General features: G+C 58.5%; 8 protein-coding genes across 8 annotated transcripts; 3 read left to right on the plus strand and 5 right to left on the minus strand.

The window, feature by feature from the left end:
* The first annotated feature begins 1,904 nt into the window (after positions 1 to 1,904).
* Positions 1,905 to 3,763, plus strand: THITE_2121390 (uncharacterized protein). The gene is made up of 8 exons (XM_003656527.1): positions 1,905 to 2,027; positions 2,106 to 2,211; positions 2,310 to 2,458; positions 2,519 to 2,575; positions 2,627 to 2,770; positions 2,827 to 3,252; positions 3,332 to 3,358; positions 3,560 to 3,763. Exons 1-8 carry the CDS (start codon positions 1,999 to 2,001, stop codon positions 3,645 to 3,647), a joined length of 1,026 nt encoding a protein of 341 aa, XP_003656575.1. The 5' UTR covers positions 1,905 to 1,998; the 3' UTR covers positions 3,648 to 3,763.
* Positions 3,764 to 6,127: 2,364 nt separating this feature from the next.
* On the minus strand, positions 6,128 to 7,757 carry THITE_2081525 (uncharacterized protein). The gene is made up of 3 exons (XM_003656528.1): positions 7,352 to 7,757; positions 7,032 to 7,116; positions 6,128 to 6,913 (listed from the first exon to the last, which is right to left on the minus strand). Exons 1-3 carry the CDS (start codon positions 7,632 to 7,634, stop codon positions 6,670 to 6,672), a joined length of 612 nt encoding a protein of 203 aa, XP_003656576.1. The 5' UTR covers positions 7,635 to 7,757; the 3' UTR covers positions 6,128 to 6,669.
* A 296-nt stretch (positions 7,758 to 8,053) lies between these two features.
* Positions 8,054 to 9,846, minus strand: THITE_2121399 (uncharacterized protein). Its single transcript, XM_003656529.1, has 2 exons — positions 9,452 to 9,846; positions 8,054 to 9,369 (listed from the first exon to the last, which is right to left on the minus strand). The coding sequence occupies exons 1-2, from the start codon at positions 9,616 to 9,618 to the stop codon at positions 8,439 to 8,441; spliced, it is 1,098 nt and encodes a 365-aa protein (XP_003656577.1). The 5' UTR covers positions 9,619 to 9,846; the 3' UTR covers positions 8,054 to 8,438.
* Positions 9,847 to 11,470: 1,624 nt separating this feature from the next.
* On the plus strand, positions 11,471 to 12,884 carry THITE_2121402 (uncharacterized protein). The gene is made up of 4 exons (XM_003656530.1): positions 11,471 to 11,903; positions 12,016 to 12,079; positions 12,155 to 12,307; positions 12,414 to 12,884. Exons 2-4 carry the CDS (start codon positions 12,018 to 12,020, stop codon positions 12,790 to 12,792), a joined length of 594 nt encoding a protein of 197 aa, XP_003656578.1. The 5' UTR covers positions 11,471 to 11,903; positions 12,016 to 12,017; the 3' UTR covers positions 12,793 to 12,884.
* A 483-nt stretch (positions 12,885 to 13,367) lies between these two features.
* Positions 13,368 to 16,665, minus strand: THITE_2081534 (uncharacterized protein; the record flags this gene model as incomplete). The annotated part of the gene is made up of 6 exons (XM_003656531.1): positions 13,368 to 14,195; positions 14,254 to 14,978; positions 15,070 to 15,088; positions 15,681 to 16,191; positions 16,354 to 16,486; positions 16,557 to 16,665. The coding sequence occupies 6 exons, from the start codon at positions 16,663 to 16,665 to the stop codon at positions 13,368 to 13,370; spliced, it is 2,325 nt and encodes a 774-aa protein (XP_003656579.1).
* A 661-nt stretch (positions 16,666 to 17,326) lies between these two features.
* On the plus strand, positions 17,327 to 18,140 carry THITE_2121407 (uncharacterized protein). Its single transcript, XM_003656532.1, has 4 exons — positions 17,327 to 17,552; positions 17,689 to 17,763; positions 17,835 to 17,905; positions 17,991 to 18,140. The coding sequence occupies exons 1-4, from the start codon at positions 17,538 to 17,540 to the stop codon at positions 18,067 to 18,069; spliced, it is 240 nt and encodes a 79-aa protein (XP_003656580.1). The 5' UTR covers positions 17,327 to 17,537; the 3' UTR covers positions 18,070 to 18,140.
* An 81-nt stretch (positions 18,141 to 18,221) lies between these two features.
* THITE_2121411 (uncharacterized protein) lies at positions 18,222 to 19,940 on the minus strand. Its single transcript, XM_003656533.1, has 3 exons — positions 19,606 to 19,940; positions 19,111 to 19,529; positions 18,222 to 18,974 (listed from the first exon to the last, which is right to left on the minus strand). Exons 1-3 carry the CDS (start codon positions 19,803 to 19,805, stop codon positions 18,367 to 18,369), a joined length of 1,227 nt encoding a protein of 408 aa, XP_003656581.1. The 5' UTR covers positions 19,806 to 19,940; the 3' UTR covers positions 18,222 to 18,366.
* A 502-nt stretch (positions 19,941 to 20,442) lies between these two features.
* On the minus strand, positions 20,443 to 23,656 carry THITE_2121413 (uncharacterized protein). Its single transcript, XM_003656534.1, has 3 exons — positions 23,245 to 23,656; positions 22,385 to 23,181; positions 20,443 to 22,322 (listed from the first exon to the last, which is right to left on the minus strand). The coding sequence occupies exons 1-3, from the start codon at positions 23,544 to 23,546 to the stop codon at positions 20,539 to 20,541; spliced, it is 2,883 nt and encodes a 960-aa protein (XP_003656582.1). The 5' UTR covers positions 23,547 to 23,656; the 3' UTR covers positions 20,443 to 20,538.
* Positions 23,657 to 23,745: the final 89 nt, after the last annotated feature.

The raw sequence follows: 23,745 nt of genomic DNA on the forward strand, positions 1-23,745 counted from the left end.
AGTTAGTTAGTGTATCCGCATGGTAGCTAACCTTGCCCTACACTAGTGTAGTTAGCTTCAAGCGGTAAGTTACATGACGTTAATTTGCGGCGGTTTTTTCGCTGACACAGCGAAGGATCGTCGGCATGAACCTTTGAGGTAGGTCCTCATGCAGCTATGGTGATATTCGTGCCGCAGTCGGTGAGCTGAATTTGCCGTCCCACTGTGTCTAGAGTTCCTGCTAAGTACACTACATACACAGTAAGTGAGCATCGAGAGTGCCCAGGTTTTGGTTGGCACGCGGGCAACACGGAGAGGAACGGGAGCGGGAGCGGGAGTTGCCGTTCAGTATGCACGGAGTACCTGCTATTCTTGTACGTGTTGGCCGGCAACTCCCACTCCCCGCGAAGGGTCCAGCTTTGTGTTGGTGGTGAATCCGGACGGCTGGGCCGGCCCCAGCGCATGCACGAATTACACAGTAATGGACACTTGCGCCACATCGTCTCGCGAGCTGTGCGCCCCAATGAAGGTCATGAGGAACGTCACTATCACAGGACACAGTGAGATATCCGTCCTCAGATCCTTGCGCGGAACTGCAGACACAACGGAATAACGACCGCAGCCTGCTGGAGCTGCGAGTTTCGGACGCAACCTGCTGCGCCCAATGGAACCAACCTCTCCTGCCTGTCCGGGACGGGAGCCCCACCAGTCCGGGTCTCTTTGCCAATCCCGCTGAACCCTGAACCCTGATGTTTCACCCAGCCGCTGGGAACGAGGGGCGTTGGTTGCGATTGTGTGGGTAATTCCGTAGCCGCCGTGCTCGAAACTGTGGAGGTGAACGACAGGAGCGACGGGCGTCACTTTGGATACTCCGCATCAGGTATATGAGAAACACCAGGTAGGTACCTTAGTGTAAATATGTTCCTAGGTGACTGATTTGGAGAGCACCGCAAGGCGAACGAGGACTCAAGATGCACAGTGCACACACTCGCTGCTGCAGGTGGTGCTTTGGTACATTATGTACGGAATACTGTACCTTTCGGTCAGGTAATGTACACATTCGGGTAGTTACTTAGGTAGTCGTACCTTCCAGGTTTCCAGGCTGCCTAACATCCATGGTACACAATGCTGAATTTCCATTTTTCTTCCCGGTAACTAAGGTACCTTCCGCTCCTACCCATCAGCAAACACACCCCGGTCCTGCATCACTGCGACGTCGACGGGAGGGCTTTAAAGATGCCCCTGCCCTCCTTTCCCATCCCGGTCCATAATCAACAGCACAGGGCGTTGGCCCAGGGCCGCCCGCATCGACCACATCGACGGCAATTTCAACCGCGTCCTCAACCGCGTCTGCTGGTCGTGCTCTGACGCGAGGGCTGGCAACGTCGCCCCGCCACGTCGAATGCCCGCGAGGGCCCATGTGCTTGGGTTGGCCAATCCCTCCGTCAGGCTGTTCACAGGTGAGCAATTACACGGGTCTTTTCTGGTTCCTTTGCTTGGTGGGGTGCCTGCGGCTCCAGAGAAACCGTCGCAGGCGTCCTTGCAGGCGTCCTTCCATGCTTCTGTGGCGGGATGCTTTGTGTGGTCCCATTATTTTATTATTTCGCCCACACTCTCTCTTTTCCCCTTGCCTCCCCTTCTCCTTTTCCACGAATGTGTCTGCCGCATGATTCCAGCGGCCAGCGCTCATTGACAGCACTATCTGTTCTCGGCGCAGTCGGTGCCAAATGGCTGCGTTACTCGCTCATTGCCTCTCGCTGTTCCCTTCTCATCCTTGCTTTGGCTTGGGACAATCCTCGCGAGCACGACCTCGAAAATCTGAGCGCTATCGCCTCGACCGGCAGTGGAAGCCTTGGTCCTAACATATATAGGGACTTGTACGGTCGAGGCTCCTCCTAACCAACCACCTCGGGCAGTCATTGCCCTCGAACACTCCCTCGGCATTTATCGTACCATCGTTGTCGAGCACAGCGGCTGCAAGACGGAAGACCCAACCGTGTGTCTTCCCTCTGCCCAGCCATGGCGTCCCAGCCGTTTAGAACCCTTATGTGAGCTTGATCCGACGCGAATCCCCAAAGTTGCCCACCAGTAACCAGCTCAATCTCCAACTGACCCTCTTCGCGCAGTCCCAGTGGAGCTCCACCGCTTCGGACGTACCAAGAAGTATTCCTCGAGAATGGTCGGTGGTATGGCACTTATAAGAGGGGAAAGTATCTGCTTCCCATTGACGAAGTGAGTTTCAACTCGCCGGCAGCCCCTCTGCCCCGGGAAATATTCCTAGAACCATCGCCCTTGCCGGTCTATCGTGGTCAAGCTGACTATCTGTGGAGACCGATTTGGAAAGGCTGGATGTCTTCCACAAAATCTTCCTCGTTGCGCGCAAGGATGTGCTTCACAGTGCCCCGCTTCACAACCAAGAAAGTCCACGCATCCTGGACCTGGGCTGCGGCACAGGCATCTGGGGTATTGACATGGCAGAGTGAGTCTTCAAGCAGCCGTCTCGAGCAGGGCCGTCTCTGAACTGACGCCCGTCGAACAGCAAATATCCCAATGGGTTGCATGTGGGCCTTGATCTGAATTACATCCAGCCTGAATTGTGAGTTCCATCATCACCACGCAACGATTTGCACACGCTGACCCGTGCCAGCATCCCCGCCAATATGCGGTTCATCCAACAAGATATCGAAGACAGTTGGAAGGACCTCGAGCCAGGATCCTGGGATCTCATCCACATGCGTGCCCTCGTTGGCAGCATCAGCGATTGGCCTAAAGTATACGCTGAGATTCACAGGTAAGTCCTCGGCTGTCAAGAAACAGGCTGCGTGCGCATCGTTAATCGTCCTCAAGACATCTCAAACCGCATTACGGCTATTTCGAGCAGGTCGAGATAGACTGGTACCCACGGTGCGACGACGGTTCCCTCGCCCCGGATACCACGGTTATGCAGTGGGCGAATGAGCTTTTCGATGCCATGGATCGCTTCGGCCGCTCCTTGCGCGTGGACAGCAATCTCACCAAACAGCGGCTCGCAGACGTCGGCTTTGTCGACATTGAGGAGGAGGTCATCCAATTGCCTCTCAACGGCTGGCCCGTCGACGCACACGCCAGACACCTCGGCCGATGGTTCAATTTTGGGCTTCGGCAAGCCCTCCAACCACTCAGTCTTGCACCCTTATCCCGAGGCAATGGCCGCACCCCAGCCGAGATCTCAGAGATGACCGACAAGATCAGGGCTGAGATTTACAGCAATAGTGTGCATGCGTACTGCACATTGTAAGTTTGAGCACTTCTGCAAGCTGCCGTTCTCCGAGCGCATTGTGCATCCAGCAGAACCGTTGCTGACGGAGTCTAGGCATGTTTTCACAGCCAGAAAGCCACGGTGAGTCTGGCTCGTTTCTGCTGTCATCACCTGGGCTTGCAGCCTCGCGGCGCGCAGAAACCCTTGCCGATGATCGGAAAACCGGCCGTGCTTGCACGTCGGTTGCGTGGCAGGGCCGCGTGGCGGGCGAATGATTGGACCTCCGTTTCTGCACTGCATTGTTTGCTGGCTCGTTGACGATTTGCTCCCGGTAAACGACAGGGCGGACGATCATGCGGCCCACTCGATAGCCAAGCCAGCTTCTCCCACCAGGACGCATCTGCCACGAGCTCGACCTCGTCAGGCCTGAAAGAGCGACTGCAAACCTAAGGAGCTGGAGCACGTAGGGGAGAGTCACGCTGCGACTCGCAATCGACTTTTCCGCCTGCCACTGGACCGCGCCGCTACGTCACCGAGATTGCGCTCGCCAGAACCCCCTATTTTCAGCTGCTCGAGTTCTTGCGAATTGGTATACCGAGACGTCTGTCACTCCTCGGTCTGTCCCGAGCTGGAACCATGGATGGCCCGGGCGGGGAGTTTGTCAATCCAAACACACGACGATGCCAGCGCTGTCAAACTCGGCTGAGCTACCACCAGGAGATTCGCATGTCATCGAGTGGCATCGAGGGGCGCCCAGAAACACGTTGCAGCGGACCATGACCACTATGCAGGTTGGCCTTGTAGCGCGACCTAGCACCGTTACTTGGTGGCGGCCCGTTTTGGGGGCCATGCGAGACAGGCACGGCGGTCACTCGTGGGAGCCACAAGGGGCATGTCGATTCAGGCTCCTTGTGAGTTTCTGGGTTTCCCCGTGCGTCCTTGCCACGATAACGTCCGCAGAGGCTTGGCGGTTCCAGCTGCGGCCTTCGTTGACCGGGTCCGACGGGGATCCGACGCGTCTTGATGTGAAGAAGGGTTGGTGATGGGGTCGGCAGTCTGCACAGGGACCAATTGTGGCTGGTTGGAATTACTGTGCATATTGGCACCGCATCCGGAAGGTCTATCCGCTGCGCTCCGGTATCCCATCTGCGAAGCATCCCGGCTACTGAAGCTGCGTGTCACAGCGTCCTCACCCTTGGTTTCACTTGCCGACCCCGCTTCATTGTATTTAGACCAAACTTCTTGCAGGCCGCGGTGGTTAGCCAGCACCCCCCGTAACGAAATAGGCCGTTGGTCCGCTGTTACCGCCTCAATAAAGCCCGCCGCTTCAAGACTCCGATCCCCAACCGTGGACATGCATGCCGGGATCTTCGCTGCTGTCTTGTCACAGAGCTGGCTTCTCTACGGGATGATGTGTAGGCCACTGCCTCTTCCCAATTGCCAGTTGGCTATAACTATGGGAACGGCGACCAAGCAACAGTTCGCCTTCAGATGCTGGGCTCAAGGTCAATGCTGCTAAGCATTGAATGTTAATGGAGCCGCGGAGAGCAAGTGCGAACGAAAGATGGAGAACTGCAGGACATGAACGATAGAGACATGAGGGCACGACTCGGAGCCCAGACTAGCCGGTTGGCCGCGAGGCAGCAAACCAGCTGAAGGGGGAGACAGTATGCATACATCCGCCGGCATATCGAGGTGTAATGGGGGACGATATTTCCGCCAGATCGGAGGTCATGGGAGCAACCTCGTGAGAATGTGGCAAGGCAAGCCTGTTCCCTGCCCCTGTTCGCCCTCTTGTCGTCTTGGAACCAACTGCAATGGTATGGTTCCGAGTGAGCTGACTTCGCGCAAGCGAATACACTTGCTTCTCTCCGAACAATCATCACTCTGAGTCTGACCAGCTCCGAGCCCTTCTTCACTCCAAGCCCAAAACGAACGATTGGACATGAAGCGGTAAGAGGAGACGGGGCGACGGAAGCTGCACAACGGCTTCACGATCCCTGAGCGGGGGGCGATATCCGCCCTATAGGGTGGCGCCGTGGAAACGGCATGCACGCCAGCTGCCGCATTGCGCATGGTTCTCGCAGCTAGAACACAGCACAACAAGCCACATGAGCGAAAGACAACTGCAGCTCACCAGCCAGACGCAACGTCCGCTCAGTGACAGGCCCCTGAAACGGAAAAGCTAGATCTGCAGACGTGTGCCAACTGCAGACGCATCTCCACACCAAAGTACGACATTGAGGATAAGGCGGGGGGAAGGGAAAGGGCAAGAAAGTGGGGGAACAAAAATAGGAGGCCGCATGCTTGGGAAGGGACGGGCAGAATCGCGGGCAGCTCAGTCGCACTGCGCTGAACTCTAGGGGAAGGGGAAGACGGAAGAGAGGCAGGAGAATGCCACCGGACCGTGCCGCCTCTCTTGTTCAAGTTGTTTTCAGGATGGTAGGCGAGGCAACATACACCGGTCGTTGCCCGGAGGCGGGAGGTGACGGACAGTCACTCACTTCTCTCTCCCGGTTTGCCTCACTCGCGGCTGTGCGGCCCTCTCCGCTTCCAAACTCGGTTCATCTCGCGGCACACCACACCACACCACAACCCAGGTCGCGTCCTGCCATCGATCTTTCTCGGCATGTCCGCGGGCCCTTGGCCCCGCCAGGGAGTCCAAGCCACAGTACACCGTGTCACTGGCTGCCCTCCCCTGCATCTCCGTTTCGAAGTCCAAACCACACGTCCCGTCGGCTGATTGGCGGATATGCATTGTGGTAGCCAAGCTGCAGACTGCAAGGGAACATACCGTCAAGACCGGTAAGGGAGAGATACCTACCAGTACATAACATGTAGGTACTTGAAAGCACGGAGAGACATAGAGCTGGACCGCAGTGTGATGGCAGCTATGATTGGCAAAATGTGAGCCGGGGTAAATTTGCCTTGATTTGGCTTCATGCATTCGACTTTAGAGGTACAGGGCGACAAATGAAAAAGAACACAGGGTCCTCTGCTGTGACACACCTAGGACCGGCGGAAATGTACAGACAAGATAGGGAAGAAAGATGAGCCTTTACCCTTCCCCGTTTCCGGCGTGCTCTTCCGGATGGTCTGCCATACCTCCCACACTTAGCCAAGGCGGGCTAGCATGAAACAACCCAGCCCATCCGGGGCGCCTCATGGCTAGGTTGTGATAGGTATCCCCAGGGACGCCCCGGGGAAAGAGGTGTCGGCGAGTCTAGTATGGGCGGCGGCCCCCGGATGCGCCACCAAGTCTATTCCCGAGAAAAAACGCAGAATCCCCCCTTCACTTGCCTCCCTTGCGCCTCCCCAGATTTGCCGGCCGCCGCCGGGAAATGCAACAGAAAGCGAGAGATCGCCTGGCGCAGACGCGAGGAAAGCGCATCACTCTAAACCAACACCCCCCTCTTTCCACTTCTCCTCGAAACGTGAACCCGGATATCAGCTCAGTGGTGAGCAGCCTGCGTCTCGCCGTGGTAGCCAATCAGCTTGAACCTGCCGATCATCTCGCCGACGGTGAAGAAGCCCAGGCACTCGGCCAGGACCACACCGCCAGCCGCCACTTGTGTCCTCGAGATGTTGCGGATCTGCTGCGGGTTGACAGACTGCAGGAGGCTCGAGAAGAAAGTGCCGGGGTGCTGCAGCTGCTTCCATAGGCTCTGGAAGTAGCTTTGGAAGGTCGAAATGGAACTGTGGGGCGGAAACAAGAAACGGACACGTCAACAACGGGCTCACGGCAAGCAGGAAGATAAACAAACAACCATTCCCATGACCCCGGCCGAGATGAGAAGGGGGCGGGCAGACTTACGGCGGTGACATGTTCTGGCCCTTGACGACCAGCTTGGCCAACTCCAGGCCAACCTTGGAGTAGTAAACGACGAGGGGCGTCTGGCCTGCAAGGGGGGCAGGGGGGAACAACAGTCAGCCATTGGAGCCACGAAACAGATCATGACCTCCGCCATCAGCACCACCACCGTCAAGCCCAGCGCGCACTTGCATCATCCGGGTCGCAGCATGCACGACGACACAATATGCGACCCACAGCACGCAAAGCGGACCGGCAGCCGGCTCAGCAGGGCGGATTGGGAGGGAGGTGAATGTGGCTTGCTGGAGTCGGATCTTGCTTACGCTCGACAAAAGCGATCAGACGACCTGTCCGGCCGCCGACGCGGCTCAGAGCGCTCGACACACCCTTGGCGGTTTTGGCGATGGCCGGGCCGGCGGCCGACGTGACGCGCGACAGGCCCTGGGCAGCCTTGCTCGTGGTCTCGGACGCGGTCGACGAGGACTGCGCGGCGGCCTGCTTGGCGGCCTCGGCGGCCTGTTTTGTTGTGCTGCTGGTCGACTCGAAGCGGGCCACGCGGCGGCCCGCCACGAGGCCCGATCGCCTCATGACCAGGGCGAACGTCATTTTTTTTTCTTGTTTTTTGCCTTTTAACCGGCCAAGGAGGGGAGAGAAGGCTGCTGCGCGTCGCAGACGCAAATCGTCGGCGGTCGGAGCGGAGGAAAACGGGGTGCGGCCGAGGAACGATTGCGGATGGCGGCCGTTGCGAGAGCGGCGTTCGGCGGGAAGGAATGATATCGCGCAGGTTGGACAGGATGGGGCCGGAGAACCGAGAAAAATTGGAAACCAAGCTCGGAAGATCTCGAAAGGCGTTGGCTGCTCCCTTCGGCAAGGGCCGGCCAATCAGAAGGCCGAATTGGAAGCTGGGTATGGAGCTCGGCCGGACCTGAGCTTCCATGTTCGAGCGGTGCCCCTGTAAGCTACCTACCAACGTACCTAAAAGTCAGTCGTTGTGCCGACCTGCAGAGCTAAGAGTTCAGGAAAAGGTAGTTAGCGTTCTGAACTCCCAAAATCGACTGTTGGTCTGCCATCACAACCACCGCATGCGTCCGCCTTTCACCAGTCTCATGAATAGACGCTGCGGTCATCACGTTTGCCGTCGAAAACATCAAATTCTAGGCCTACTTAACAAGCCAAGGCGGTTCCCGAGACGCTAAAGGACTAGGTAACTAGCAAGTAAGTTCAAAGTCATCCCCCGAACGATGAAGCGCGACCCCAAGAACACAAGCAGCCATCCCCGTCCGACAATGGTGGCTCAAATCAAATCCAGGTGTATCGATTTCGCTACATCTCTATATGGACCGCTTGGTTTGAAAATGCAAATGGGCTGGAAATAAAGAGTATAAAAAAAGAAAGTCTAACGCTAAACTCTCAGTCCAAGCTCTGAATCTGCACTTTGATAGCACCTGTCGTCGGGTCCGAGGCGGTGGCGAAGGCCTTGATGGCGTCTTCCAGCGGGAACCGGTGGGTGACGAGCCGCTTGAGGTCGATGACGCCGTTCTGGACCAGCCGGATGGCGCGTGGCCAGGTGTTGCAGTAGCGGTACTGGAACTGCAGGTCGACCTCGCGGACGCTGGCGCGCATGAAGGGGATCTGGATCTCGTTCTTGCCCACGCCGATGACGAAGACCTTGCCGCCGAACTTGACCGCCCAGATGGCTGCCGCGATGCTGCTCTCGACGCCCGTGCACTCGAGAGCCACGGCGGGTTCGATGCCGCCGAAGCGGGCCACGATGGCCTTGGCCGACTCCTCGGCCGACAGCGGCTCGACCTTGTGCGTGATCACCTCCGGGCAGATCTCCTTGGCGAACCTCAGCCGGCCCTCGTCAATGTCGGTGATGACCAGCGGGCACGCGCCGGCCGCCTTGGCGCAGAGCATGGTGATGAGGCCGATGGGCCCGGCGCCGCAGACGAGCACGGGGTCGCCCAGCCGCACCCCGGCCCTGTGCAGGCCCGCGAGCGCCACCGAGAGGGGCTCGAGCATGGCACCGTCCTCGTACGACATGTCTCCAATCTTGTGGCACCACACGGCCGGGTGGTTGACATAGCGCCGCAGCAGGCCCGGCACGGGCGGCGTGGACAGGAAGTCGACGGTCTCGCAGCCGTTGTAGCGGCCCGTCAGGCACGGCTCGCACGTGTTGCAGATGACCTGCGGCTCGACGGCGACGCGGTCGCCGACCTTGAGGTTCTTCACGCTCGGGTGCACGGCGATGATCTCGCCGGCCGACTCGTGGCCGAGAATGTGGTCGCCCCCGACGATCATGGGGCCGATGCAGCCGTGCTTCCAGAAGTGCACATCTGACCTGCAGAGAGGGGACACGGCGTGTGAGCTGCCAGGCGCGATCGGGAACCAGGGAGGCGTTGCAGCGTGTGAGTGGCATTTACCCGCAGATACCCGTGCTCCTAATGGCGACGGTGACTTCCCCCTCCTTGAGCTCCTCCCCCTTCTGCACGCTCTCCAGCGTCGGCGTGGCCTCGGTCACCCAGAGGTCATGCTTTGGGTTCGTGAAGACGCCGATGTTCGGCTTCGAAGCTCTTATTGTGCCGTTCATTTTTTTTTATGGGCGGGTATGGGGAGGCCGAAGACAAGAAATCTGGACAAAAAAGATTGGGGCGAAGCTTTCCAGGCGTACCGGAGGGAAGGCGGGGTAGCGGGGGGAAGGTCGCGTCTTATACACGTGTTCCTCCTGTCCTCTTACAAGGCGAGTTCGTTCCAGGTTTCCAGGTTCCGCATGGCCGGCGGGCACACAGGGCTGCTTCCGGATACATCCCCTTAGCCGCCGGCCACTAATGTGGGCGCTGCCCCTGGGTAAGTCGTTTTGTTGCCGGAGACCCACCACCTGGTGATACATAGAAATGCGCGGCGACGAGTGATGGGCAGGGAAGCGAGCCCATTTCCACCAAGGAGAGGGCCTCGACCCCGACGGAACGAAAGTACATGGGATTTGATAGGCGGCGACTATCTCTTCAAGTCAGCTGCCCTAGTTCCCGCAGCCCACAGCGAGGCTCATGGCCCGGCAACTGCTGGGGCAATTTCGCCGATGGTGTCGTGCGCCAGTTCTGTCCCCGCGCGGGGACTCCGCCGACTCGGCCGCGGCAAGCCCGAGCCCCGGGCAAACAGTCCCCCACATCGCTATGCGCGCCAATCACCGCCGCCTTGGGTCCCCTTGGGTTCGGAGCGCACTGGGAGGAGTGGAGGTCATGGATGGTTGCTCTCCATCATAATCCTTGGATGTATCTTATGCTTTGCCCACGTTTTGTTCTCCCTGAAATCAATATTGCACCAAACCGAGGAAATATCTCTGGACAGGTCCACAACGCCCTCTTCTCGCCGGGGAGTAGCGATAACTCGCCATCAGCCCCTAGGGTTTCGAGACTTCTTTCTGTTTGGCGTTCTCGAGCCTTTATCTGCGTCCTCGAGCCTTTAATCTACCCCGTGACTTGACCCGACTGCTCTGAGGAACATGGACGACAGATATCCCGCGGTGCCCGGGCGAGGTCCACGACAACGGCCTGGGATGAGCCCAACACGGCCACCCACAGCGATCCTGGGCTAACACTGCCAGCACTTAGCCGCTCTAATCCCACAGTCCCATCTCCCTCCCGCTACCGCCACCGCGGCTCGGCGGGCAGCGAATAGTCAACCATCACGCCGCCCGTGCATGGACAGAAGATCGGAACCGCGCTTCAGCTGCCAGGGGTTCTGTAGCCGCGCCATGAGACAATGGCGGCATCGCTTGCGGCGAGGAGGTGGGGTGCACTTATGCGTCTCGCGCAAGGGCCGGGCAGGTAGTCGCTGCGGCTACATGCACGTGGGCATGGCGCCGGTAGTTGGGGATGATGGGAGTCACACATCTTCTCCCTGGTCGCTTTCTCCACTGCCACAGCGAACGAGCGTCCGAAAGAGTGAAGCCTGGACGTGGCGCGGGCTCGGTCTCTCGTTGTTGGGCCCGAGCTCGAGTCGTTGACCAAGCTTTCAGCCTAGCTGAAGACCGGCTGCTTGACAACCCTGGTTTCGCCGGCGAGATTGCTGACGCTCAGGCGCGATGAAGCGATGCATCATACCAAACCGGGCAACATCATTCACCGGCGTGGGACAGGACGGCGTATCGGGGAGGCAAAGTTCCACATCGGAAGCTATGTAGCGCTGAGAAACTCCCTTGTGTTTCCTGTCCTACAGGCGCCGCTCCAAGCTCAGTCACCCGGGGAACCACTCATTACCTTAACTGCACACCGCATGGTTCACTCGGAGAAGGCGGGGTTGGGAAAACAGGAAAGCGAAGAGTACAGGAACGACAAACTGAGAACAGAGGAAAAGGGAAACGGACAAAACAGAATCTCAAAGCGCCAGCCATGAAATCTTGGCGCCAGCTACGTGGGGACTGCCTCCTCTCTCAGTGATATCCTCAACTTATCCCAATCGAGTTGACTCTTCAAGGTAACGGCTTGCTAACTAACCCTTTGGAGGTCCAGGGTTAAGCTGACTGTCCCTGTTGAGGCAGTGCATCCCATAGTGTAAGGTAATTATCGTCCGGAGTACTGCGCACGGATCATTCCGTTTTTCTGCCCTCCAGTCAGCCACTGGCGATGACGTTGTCAACTTCGGACCCTGGTCGCTGGGAAACTGCTTCCCAGCCTGTTGTTTCCACACCACCACGTCACACCTTATTGTCTGCCTGCACAGCACCTTTCAGCTACCTGTACACTACTCGCTCTTCCGGGCGGCAAGTGTCCTTCTCGATTTAACCATCTGGAACACAACGGCAACATCACGCAAAATCAAACCACTAGAAGCGGGCTACCACAATCGCCCAAGATGACGCTCTACTACACCTTGGTACGGCGTCCCTCCGCCTGCTCTTCGAAGCGAGCTGCGACCCAACTGTCGGCCACGGTGAGCTCGAAATCAAGCTGACCACTTTCCTAGGTCTTTATGCTACTCGTAGCAGAAATGACCCTTTTCATGCTCCTCATCCTGCCGTTGCCCTTTGCGATGCGCAGGAAGGTGTTCACGTATGTCTCTCTCCCTCGCACTGCCGCCGGTTTCCCCAACCGTTCACAGCTAACGCGCCCACTCCTTTCCCGCAGATTTATCTCGGAGAATCCCATCGTGGCGAAGGTGCAATACTGGCTCAAGATTACCTTCATCTTCATCTTGATTCTATTCATCGACAGCGTCAACCGTGTCTACCGGGTTCAGATCGAGCTGGCAGCTGCCACTGAAAACACCGGCACCGCAGCGTACGTTTCCCCGTCTCGAACCGATTACACTGCATCCGGTGGAGAGCCATATGCAAAACAATCATTTGAAGAAGACAGAGCGGGGATGCTAACGGGTGCCAAGCAGGTCCGCCATCCATGGCCACGAGCGCCTCGAGGTGCAGGCGCGCAAGTTCTACTCGCAGCGCAACATGTACCTGTGCGGCTTCACGCTGTTCCTGTCGCTGATCCTCAACCGCACCTACATCCTGATCCTCGAGGTGCTGCGGCTGGAGGAGAAGCTGAAGCAGTACGAGGGCACGGACAAGAACACGAAGCAGGCCGAGAAGCTGGCCGCCGCCGGCGACGCGGGCGAGATCGCGCGCCTCAAGCGCGAGCTGGAGCTGCGCGACCAGGACATCGCCACGCTCAAGAAGCAGGCCGCCGGCCTGCATAGGGAGTACGACGCCCTGGCCGAGAAGTACGCCCGCACCCAGGACGACGGGTCCTCGAAGAAGGACAAATAGGAGGCTGGCCTTTGGGACGGACTCGAGACGCTGGGTGTTGCTTCCTCGATGGAGGAGAGGGAAAAGGAAGACGGGGGTACGCCAAGGCAGCGGGCGACGCCCTCGGTTGACATCTGGTCTCCCTGAACCAATGGCTCCGAGGAAAGCGTGGGCCGGCTTAGACGTTGTCTCCGGTTAGCTGTTCATGGTGGCAATGCAGGATATCTGGGGCGGAAGGTGGTGCAAACAGAGAAGTCAAGTCATTATCCCGTTACCATGGGGACTGAGCCGAATGTCTGGCGTGTGTTTGCACAGCCAATTAGTTTGGCTTGCTTATGGAGGCTCTAGGTTGTCGTATTTATCTGTAATTCTATTTGCGCCAAATCAGTGTCTGGACTGGTCCCAGCAAGTGTTTGCACACGGTATCGCTAGTCTATGTCTTCCGACCTGCCGACCCCTATCAAGGACGATTTTCGAAGCCCTGTGTATTCATCCATCCATCCACGAACGCAGATATTGAGGAAAAGAAAATAAAAGAAACGCTCCGACCCCCCTATTCCCAACCAAGTAGTCACTCATACAGACAAGAAAAACTCTCACAACCAATCGTACAAATCCGGAAACAAGATCCCGTTCGCCATCGCCAACACCTCCCTCTCCTCGTCTGTGTCCGCCTCCTCCTCGTCCCACGGCAGCAGGCCCATGGCGCGCAGCCCGTCGTCGCCGCCCGCGTCGTTGACGTCCTGCACGCCCGGCCGGCCCTCGTGCTCGCTCTCCCCGCGGCCGCCGCCGAAGTCGGGGCCGGGCTGGCCCAGCAGGAAGGCCTTGCGCTGTCGCGCCAGGTAGAGCGCGTTCGTCTGCGTCAGCGGGCACGCGGGAAGGTACATGTACGAGAACCCGCCGGCGGCGGCGTCCATGCTGGTGTCGCCCGTGGTGGGGGTCGTGGTGGTAGTGGTGGTGGTGGCGTTGCCCGCGTCGAGGGTCGGGGAGGTGGAGTGGACCAGGTCCGGGTGCCAGACCAGGTAGTCGCCTGGTTCGAGCTGCGGGACGGGCACCAGGCTACGCTGGAGCTCGAGATGCGGGTGGAGGGCGGGGTTGAGCTCTTGTGCGTAGCTCGGGACGGCGCCGTGGAGGATGCTGTTCTGGGGCCGGGTCAAGACCCATTCTTCGTTGTGGGCGGTGGTGGTGCGGTCCAAACAAGGGGATGCCGTGGGTGTTGTTGTTGAGGTAGGAGACGAGGATGGGGAAAAGAACGGCCGGAGGAGGAAGTAGGCAGTGGCGTGGCGCGGGAGAGGACAGACCCGGACGGAGCCCGGGCCGGGGGGAATCGTGCTGAGCGCCAGCCAGCCTTGGAACATGCGGAAAATAGAACAGGCGCCGGCCTTGCGGTAGAGGTCACTTGTCACGGCGAGGCGGGTGCTGCTCTGCGGCGAGCGGTCAGCGCAGGTAAGAGAGCCGAAACTTGATTTGAGAGATGCCTACCTCCCACGGATCGTAGTCTTCCCACCGACCTTCGAATATCTCCTTGTACGTGCCAGCCCGACCGTACCCGTCAGGCTCCCACCGCTCGACACTCCCACCGTCAACATGTGCGTAAGGGGTACCTCCCCCCTCGGTTCCTCTACGCGTTGTCATGCGATCCGCATACGTGACTGGGAAATTGGTGGTGACCCGGGCGTTCGGATGTTTCGACTTCCATATGCTCATCACAAACTTCTGTGCTGCAAGCAGGTTTGGATGAGCTCGGGCCTTGACCTGAGAAGCGCTCCAATACACGTCCAACGGTCTCGAGTGCCTCGGGGAGGCCGGCCTCATTTGTGCATTTTGCGTGATGTATTGTTCTGTCTCTTGGCCCCAAGCAAGTGCGGTCTCCCTTGGGACCACGCTTCGAATGATGCCCACCCCTCTCTTTCGAAGATCTTGCAGAAACCTCTCCGCTTGCTGGGGATTCGCTGAGTCTAGGAAGTTGATGGCGGGTATGGCTCGGGATCCCAACGACGACACCGAATCGATCTCGAGAGGGAGATCTCGCAGGAGCCGTTGCCAAGAGGAGTTGAGTGCCGTTTCGTTTCCGGATGTGAGACTCTCCTTGAGAGCAGTGAACCTCGGTGTGAGCTGAATCGGTCCAGGGCCGGCAAACGATTGCATCTCACCCCTTTTTGTTCGGGACATGCGGTCCAAAACACACGGCGAGATCGGAAGAGGCCCTGCAGAGATGGCCATACCGAGGAGCAACAGAAAACAACATAGCAGAAATTGGAAGTGCTGTAAACAAAGAATATGTAGGCGCCGCCAGACGTTTCCTTCTGCGATGGGACTGAGGAGCCAAGAGACAGATGAGGGAGCGCAGAAGGAAGCTTGCAAGGAACACACGAAATATACCCACCGGCCAATCTCTCACGGCAATAGTGAAAAGGCCAACACACCGTGTTAGATAAACGCTGTGTGGATGCTGGATATGGAAGCCATGCGGCTGCCATGCCCGGTGTAAGTGCGTCTAAGCGGTCTGGTCCCTGTCGATAGTGACAGGGGTTGCGCTGTCCGCAGCCGCGGGCCGTCAGGCCGGCCGAGGAGTCCCACGGAGAATAACTGCGACAGTCGCCAATAGGGGAATTTTGTTCCCTCGCTGCGCTACGCATGTGTCCTGCAGTAGTGACGGCACAGGAGCAGTCCAGAAACGGCTCAGGTATCCCACAAACGTTTCGCGTGCGAGTGTCCTTGCAGGGCTGACCGAGAAGAGGTCGTCGCCAGCGTTGATGGCCATGCGCAGATCATGGACGTTTTTCATGGCTCTTCCGAAGGCCCACAATGTACGGAGCACCAGCTGCTGGCTTTCCCTGGTTCAACAGTCCCCTGTATAACTAACGGGATGCTTGTTTTCCCCGTTTTGAGCGTCGAGGAGCGTCGACAGGCGTTTCAACAGCGGAATCATCACCCGAAGCCTTCCTCTTTCCCCCCGGCTGCGTCTTAACCTTACCCGTGGCCACGGCCGGCGATCCGGTTGGCGGCTTGGCCGCGGTTGTCGACATGTGCTCAGCCGGTTCCCTCATCAAGACATAGGCAACCCGCTCGACGTCGACCGCGTGCACACCAAGCCGCTTGGCCAGTGCTTGAGCACGCTCACTCAACTCTGCGTACTCCTTCTGGCTGTACTTGATAGGCGATTTTGACCCCTGGCAGCAGAGCCAGTAGAAGGCCTCATCGGAAAAGAATATGATGCGTTCGGGATCATGGACTGCGAGCAGCAAAGATGCGGTGGCCGGGCCGATGCCTTTCAGCTGGGTTAGAATATCGAGCGCGCCGGCTGAGTCAGACTTTTCCCGGTAATGCTTCACGGCCTTGTGGATAATTTCCTGGACCGAACGGGCATCATTGGACGATACGAGTTTCATCAACGTGGGCCTGAACTTTCCATGCCGCCTGTGTAGAAGCAAAATCCGTCAGCGGCGCTTGTCGTATTGAGACTGCGATAAGCGCAGGCGCCCATTGTTTCCGCGGCGCGTCTCCGATCCGCCCGCCAAGAACTTCCCAGTTGAGACGTGGGTGTGACGTCGCAGGCAGGGCGAGGAAGCAGGGACGTACAACTTCCACTCGACAAGGGCTTTGACATCGTCGAGACCCATGGACACGTCCGGGTTCCCGGGACCGAACCTGGCCGGAGCCGTTTCATACCGATATTTATCCAGGCTGGCCAGCGTCTTCTGGCCAGGCTTGGCTGTGGTGGTGGAGCATCAGAAAGCCGGCGCTCGTGTCAGGTTGAATTGAGCCCATCTGGAGCTGCATACCTCCTTTGGACTCGGATATCGCCGCGAGGCAGGCTGGATATCTCCTGAGCAGATCTTGAAACTCGCTGTCGGAGATGCTATCCGGCGACGGGGTGGCAGTGCTAGCCATTGCGGCTCGTTGTGATGCCGGGCCGGGGTAACACCGCAGGAGTCGGCAGCGCGGGACCAACGGCTGCCACGGTGGAATTGTCGGGATCCACAGATGCACCGGGGGTTTCAATGCAATCAATGGATGTGAGATCCGGAAAGGCCGTGCCGCAGAAACGTTGCCTTATCTGCCCCGGTGGTGCTGGGCTGGGTCAGGTCGCAAGCTGTGTGCTCCTTTTGGAAGAGAAGCATGAGCGAGAGTGAAGAGTTTGACGCAAGCGCGGCCCTGCACTCGCTATTGATCGGTTGTTCACCGCGTCTGTGTGTCTGCGAAGCGAAAACCTTCAGCGGGTAATACACTAACTCAGGTAATAGCGCCGAATCCCATAACGTTAACTACACGAAGCACGAAGCACCTAACCCATCTAACGGGCCAACGGCTCAGCGGAAGCGAGATCGCATGCGGCAATGCGGGCCTTTGAAGTAGCCGCCGATCGCCAGAGGAACCCATGCACAGTGCCAATGAGTTGTGCTGGCAGTTGCTGTGTTACCTGCCAACTCTGTTCGGCGGATGCTGAGGGTCTTCTTCCGTGTGTTGCCGACGCTCTTTTGATCCCTGCTGGCAAGCTGAATGGTCGACCCCGTTGCGGCCCGTGCACGCTCCGTTTGCGCCTGCCGCATCCCCCCACCATTGGGCCACCTATCGCCCAGGGACCCGCTAGAGCCGCTTTCTCGACAGGAACAACTCCCGAGCGCCACTTTTAGCCGCTGGCAGAGAAAAAAAGACAGAAAGACAAGAGAAAGGCCCACCGCAGACGAGGACGGTTTGAACCGGTTGCACTTCCCGCAGTCGCAAAGGACACGGAAACGAGATAGAAGGAATCTCATTCCACCATGGGCGGTGGTAACGTATGGTTCCCCCTGTCTCCGCCGACCGCCCGACTCTCCAGCAGCCGAAATGTCCCAACCCCGCCGATCTGAGGAGCACATATTACATACATACCAAGGATGGACCACACAGTGCTGACGACTCACCGTCTGCCAGGGAGCCAAGGCCGCGCAGAAGCGCGCCCGCAACAACCAGAAGATCGCGACGAAGCCGGGCTCGCAGTTGAAGTCGGTATGCCTCCCATTCTTAACCTGACCTCGACATGCCGAAACGGCGGGCCCTGACTGGAAATGTGCACACAGAATGCCGCTGCCATGAACATCATCTGCGCGCAGTGCAAGCAATCTTTCCTGTCGACATCTCGCGAGCCCCAGTAAGAGACTCTCTCTTCCCCTCACCGCCCCCTCCCCCCGAACTCCAGGCAAGCATTTGACTAACAATCTTCTCCCCCCGGCTAGGCTCACCTTGCACGCCGTCAACAAGCACAACGCAACTCTGCCACAGTGCTTCCCCGACTTCAAGCCTCCTGCCAAATGAACCAGCATTTTACGACTAGCCACGAGCTTTACGAGGAAGGGGCGGGACAAACGAGGAGTACCTTAGGCGTTCACATTTTGATTTCCCAATTATCTTGAGTTTCCCAATTTCTTTCGTGCCTCGGGCATGCGCCAGACCAGCGACGGAGTTTGAGGTTTTGGATAGGCGAGCGACCGAGAGTATGGCCAACATGTTGCTGTTCAACTCCCAATCGGAATGGATGCTTGCTTTCTTGCTTGGTTGGGCTGCTTGCCTTGATGCTGAAACGGAGAGATTGGCATCCGAATCACTCTTCCCCTAGTGCGCCTCCACCTCCTTCGAGCTCACGGAAGGCCGCACATCACCACCGCCCGCCCCTGTCCCCGCGCTGCCCTGCTCCTTTTCCTTTTCCTTTTCCTTCTTCCGCTCCCTCGCCGCCAGCCTCGCCTGCTCCTCCCTCAAGCTGGCCAAGATATCCGGATACCACCGCTCGCCCACATCCGGATGGCTCTTAACGCGGTTCCGCAGCGTGGCCTCGCCGAGCGTCCTCGCCGCGCCGCCCGTCCGGAAGGTGAACTCGACGTCGTCCAGCCGCCGCCCGCCGTTGCGCGCCAGCACGCGCCGCCGCTCCTCGCGCACGTGCTCCGGCACGCGGCCCACGCCGACCGCCTCGAGCTCGTCGAAGGCCGCGTCGCCGCTGACGCCCTGGAAGAAGGGGATCGAGTAGCGCGCGCCCGCGCCCGCCGGCGGCGACAGCACGCGGTGCGTCGTGCTCACGCACACGCCCCCCGTCAGCGCCTCGAGCCCCTGCCCGATGGCGACCACCAGCGTGCCGGGCACCGGCGGGCAGTCGACCCAGTCGCCATGCATGTTTTGCACCTGCAGGCCGCGGTGCGGGGAGGCTTGGAGGAGGTAGGATGTGAGCACTGTTTTTTTGGTGGCGTCTGGGTTAGGTCATATTCTGTTGAAGGGGAAGTCGAAAAACCGGGGAGCGAGGCGGCTGAAGGAAAGAGAGGAAGAAGTTGGAGGAAGGGAAGTTAAGGGAGGATGAGGGGAACGCACTGCTATCCTTGTGAGGGCCGACACCCTGGTTCCCCTCTTTGCCCTCGGCTCCTAGCTCGCCCACGTCTGGGTACTTGACGATCTTGAGCTTGTGCTGCTGGTCGGCATCAAAGTACTTGTTGAAGGCGTCGCTCGGCAGCTCGATGGCCTCGGCGATCAGGCTGGTGAAGTAGATGGAGATGTCGCCCATGCGCTTCATGTACTCGGTAAAGACGGGCCGGAAGTTGGGCAGGACTTCGGGAGACGGCCACTGGTTCGGCGCCCGCAGGTTGTAGTATCGGGGTGCATCCGGACCCGGCAGCGGATGCTCCGTGGAGAGGTCAATCTGCTCCCGGTGGTCGATCGCGCCGGCCGTGACTTCGGCCGAAAGACGCGAGTACCCCAGGAACGAGGGCGCATTCTTCATTTCGATCTTAAGTCTGATAAGAGAAGCATTAGCTGATGTCGATTTGCGCGCATGACATGAAAACAGTTGGTTCAGAGATTGGCCTGTACTTCTCTTCTGTGGGAATGTCAAAGAAGGCCCGCCCCTCCTCGATCACCTTGTTGAAGAGCTCATCCGAGATGCCCACGTTCTTCAGGTAGAGGAACCCGACCTCCATCAGCGCATGTCGAAGCTCCGACAGAAACTGTGGCTTGGTAGCTGGATCCCGGGCCAGGGCAAGATCCAGGATGGGGATCGAGGTGAAGGACATCACGGGCTGCCTTTGTCTCGTACTGGGACAAGTCACTAGTCCAGGAATATGCAGTTTCAATGTCGACGTGTAGCTCGCGCGAAGGATATAACTCGGCCTGGTGGGTGTCGTCTACAGAATACAGCATGTATTGGAGACTACGCCAAGGGGGGTATCTCAAGGAAATTCTCTCTCGGGCCTCTGAGGGGCGGAACTTGCTAAACAAGACCCAAGCTCCCCACAAACCGGCCGAGATCAGTTGATTTCTGCGCGCGTTTCAGAAATGGCGTAATTAGTCGACATCGGCGCTTGTGCCTCTTGCCCCGCAATTGACACCACACTGGGCAACCCGACACGCGGGGCAGCGGGGCCCGGAGCCGAACCTCGGCACGGCTTCCCGGCCACACCACCAAGCCGGCCCCAACCCCCGGCACACAGGGTTTTCCGACTGGGACCTCCGAATCGGCCCTCGTTCCTTTCGGCCCTCCCGGAAACGCAACGGGCCGAGCGCTGGAACAGCGGAAGATCCGCTGTCGGTCGCCAAGTAGACCGGCCAATCCATTCGGTGCCTTCTTCTGATCCTGTAGAGTTGCGCCCGCCCTCGAGACCCACTGCCACTGGGCTATGCGATGAAGCGTGGCGCACCCGGCAGGCGGGCCAGCGTGGAGAGGCAGCTCCTGCCTGAAACACGCGAACGGTGAGGCATGAGGCCTTTGTGGGCTTCTAAGAATTTTGTGACCAAAATTGGCTGGATCTAGGCGTTGACAGGCTTTGTGGCGAACAGTCCGGCCACTTGGTAGAAAATGTCTTCAATGGGCGGCATGGCGAAGGCTGGCGCAGCATTGAAGATCTCGGCCAATCGCTGAGGCGCCACGACAGCAGCGTGGGTGTCTTCATCGTCCTCCATTTCCACGTCTTGGTCCTCCTCGTCCGGCATCTCCTCGTCGCTCAGCTCGCCCGCCTCCAGCAAGAGCTGCTGAGATGCCGCGTCTTCCTCTCCAGGAGCATTGCCATCCACGCCGAGGTCTGCCAAAGGTCGTAGCAGCGGTGCCTGCTCGGTGCCTTCAGTTACGGACCAGACCTGTGCTGCGGCATCGACAACGATGAATCCGGATGACGATGGCGCGGCGCACACGGAGATGATTAGCTGCGAAAACGTCTGGGCCATCTGTGGCTCATCTTCCTCCACGTTGAAGACGACCAATTCTGACCTCAAACCCTTCCGCATCTTCTCTTGGCTAGGATTCGGAATGGGCGCCGCAAGCGCAAAACTCCTTGACTCGTGGTTGACCGCAAGCTGAGTGAGTCGTTTGGCTGCCGCCGACGTCTCCTTCAGAGAGTAACTGTAGAGTAGCTCGTCTGACACAATGTCGTAGACGACAAGGTCCTCCGAGAGAATGATGAGACAGGAGGACAGGGACTGTATCGCGCGGATTTCGCCCTTGCACATGCCCGAGATGACATCCCGGAACGCACCCGTCTCCGTGTCGATGGCAACGACAAGAGCCCCAGACGGAGGGCCAAAGGCGGCGAAAAGGACAGACCCGTCTTCTGAGAAGGCAATGGCACCGCTGCGAGGACTGTTCCTGAGAACCTCAGTGGTGTCATCCTGCTCTTCGTAGACGGGAAGCGGAACAGCCCTAGAGCACGTCCAGCTTCGCAAGGGTTCACCACTAGGGCCGGTGGCCGCGAGCCCGTCTCTCTTGCGTAACCTCGGAGTCCAGAAGCGCACCATGCCATCGTTGCCAATGGTGGCAAACCGAGTTGAAGTCGGATCACTAGCGAGGTCGAATATCGCCTCCGTTTGTTCCGTGTAATGAGCGTCGTTGATGCGAGTAACAAGCTCGAAGGAATGCTCATCTCCACCGACATCCCAAAACTTGAGATATATCTCTCGCCTCTCCCGGCAAACCTGAGCGGGTGTTTTTGATCCCGTCAGAAGAGCATTTGCATCTCGTTCGGGCGGTTGCCATTCATCCACAGAAGCGAGCCACTTGCCGTCTCGAGAGAAAGCTAACTTAGTGACGGTCGGTTCTGTGATGGGCGCCCCCTCGCTGGTGATGTTGGTGTCCGTGGGGTTGGTGCGCGCAATAGCGTGCTTCGCGACACCATAGAAGGAGGCGACGTCAAAAACCTGAACAAGAGGCGTAGAGCACGTCCCTTCTCCAAGAGAAGCCTGCTGCCCGTTGCCGACGCAGAGGAACATTTGCGACGGACTCCGAGGGTTGACAGCCGCGACCACGGGATCCGCAATCTCATCCACAGGTCGCCACACGCGGCGAACCAACGACTCCTTGGAAGGGCGATCACCCAGGACAAGGGATTGAATGCCCGACACGTACATCGTCGGTTTCATCTCCGCCGTGGATAAAATCATGGTCGAGTTGTCGTCCAGATGAATGGCGTACGAGGAACCTCGAGGTGAGACCACGATGTTCTCGATGGCCGCAGAGAGATGAGGCAGGTAATCCCGTCTTCCGGTGTCAACCTGCCAGAGGACAAGAGTGGTCTCGTACCCTCCGGAGATGAGATAGTTGCCTGCCGCTTGTTAGCAACGATGGCGCTCTTGAATTCGCACCCAACCAGAACAGAATGCTCACCATCCTCGGACCACTTGACGCTGTGAACCGCTCTACGGTGCCAGTGATGTTTCTTTGGTAGAATCACGCCTGCCTTTTGAGATCCAGGCTCCTCCCGGGGTAACTTGGACAGCAGATCATGGTACACGTAGATGGCGCCCCGAGCGCCGCCGACGGCGAGGTCGACACTCTGGATCTCAAGTCCTCCGTTCTTCGTCAGCCGGACCACTGGACGGACATCCAGGCAGCTGATGATATCGGGAACATCGAAGCAGTGGAAGCGATAACTCAGATCGTCCAGTGACCGCAGCTTCTTCGCCTTCAGAAACCCCACGTGCAATGCCTGCTTTGCCGCGGCGAAAACCAGTCGCCCACCAGAAACCGACCGCAGCAACTGCGGGCTCTCGCCGTACGTGTGCAAAAGCTTGCCGCTTCTTGTCGAGAGGGCCTTGGCGTCGTAGGCGACTATTTGTGCGGAGCTCCATGTGAGCCTCTGCAGAACCAGCAAGACATCTTCCGTCCTGCCACCTATCTCTACCGCCTCCACGGTCGCATCCAACACCTTCTTGACCTCGACAGTGAAAGGAGTGTCTGCGCCGGCACCCGATGTCCAGTTGATGAACCAAATGCGACCATCAGAGCATGAAACCCAAATATAGTCGGGATCTGCTTTGGATAGCATCGACGAGACAATGTGTGCTGAAAAGAAACCGGCTGCGTCGTCCGTCCTTGTGACCGGGAGCGCAATCCTACGGACGAGCAGAGAGTCTTCGGTCGAGTACACTTGGATGGAGGTGTTGTAAGTGACAATCAAATGCCTAGACCTGTTAGAAGCGGTCCTCTTGCTGCATCATGGTTTCTCTTCCCTGTCCCCGACTCACTTTTCGTCAGGTGAGAAAACCGGATCGATATCCAGCATTCTGCCACCCATTGGCTGCGACACCTTCCATGATGCTAACCTCTCCCGAACTGGGCCAGATGGCGGTTGGGATGTCGCGTCCGGAAGCTCAAGGTCACCGTCAACTTGTTGTGCGACTGTCTTGAGGCTGGCAGCATCTTTCGGAACATCGTTCCCTTCGAGACGTGATATCGACCTCCGCCGATGCTTCTTCTGTGATAGAGGCACGTCGTCCTTCGGCTCACGCTTCCTCTTCAGAGACGCTGTGTCGCCGTTCGCATCCATGCTCACTGTCGTCTCAGGTAGCTGTCGCATTGGGAAGCTGGCGTCGAGGCGCTGAGAGGTCAACAAGATACTGCCAAGAGCAACCTGCCCAAGCCCGTCCTCAATTGCAAGCACCAAGCAGCAGAAATTTTGGCGATCTCAGAAAAAGTTCTGGTGGGGCCATCACGGTGCATGGCTTATCAGCGATACGCACGGACCA

This window comes from Thermothielavioides terrestris, chromosome 5 (assembly GCF_000226115.1).
Source record: "Thermothielavioides terrestris NRRL 8126 chromosome 5, complete sequence".
NCBI lineage: Eukaryota > Fungi > Ascomycota > Sordariomycetes > Sordariales > Chaetomiaceae > Thermothielavioides > Thermothielavioides terrestris.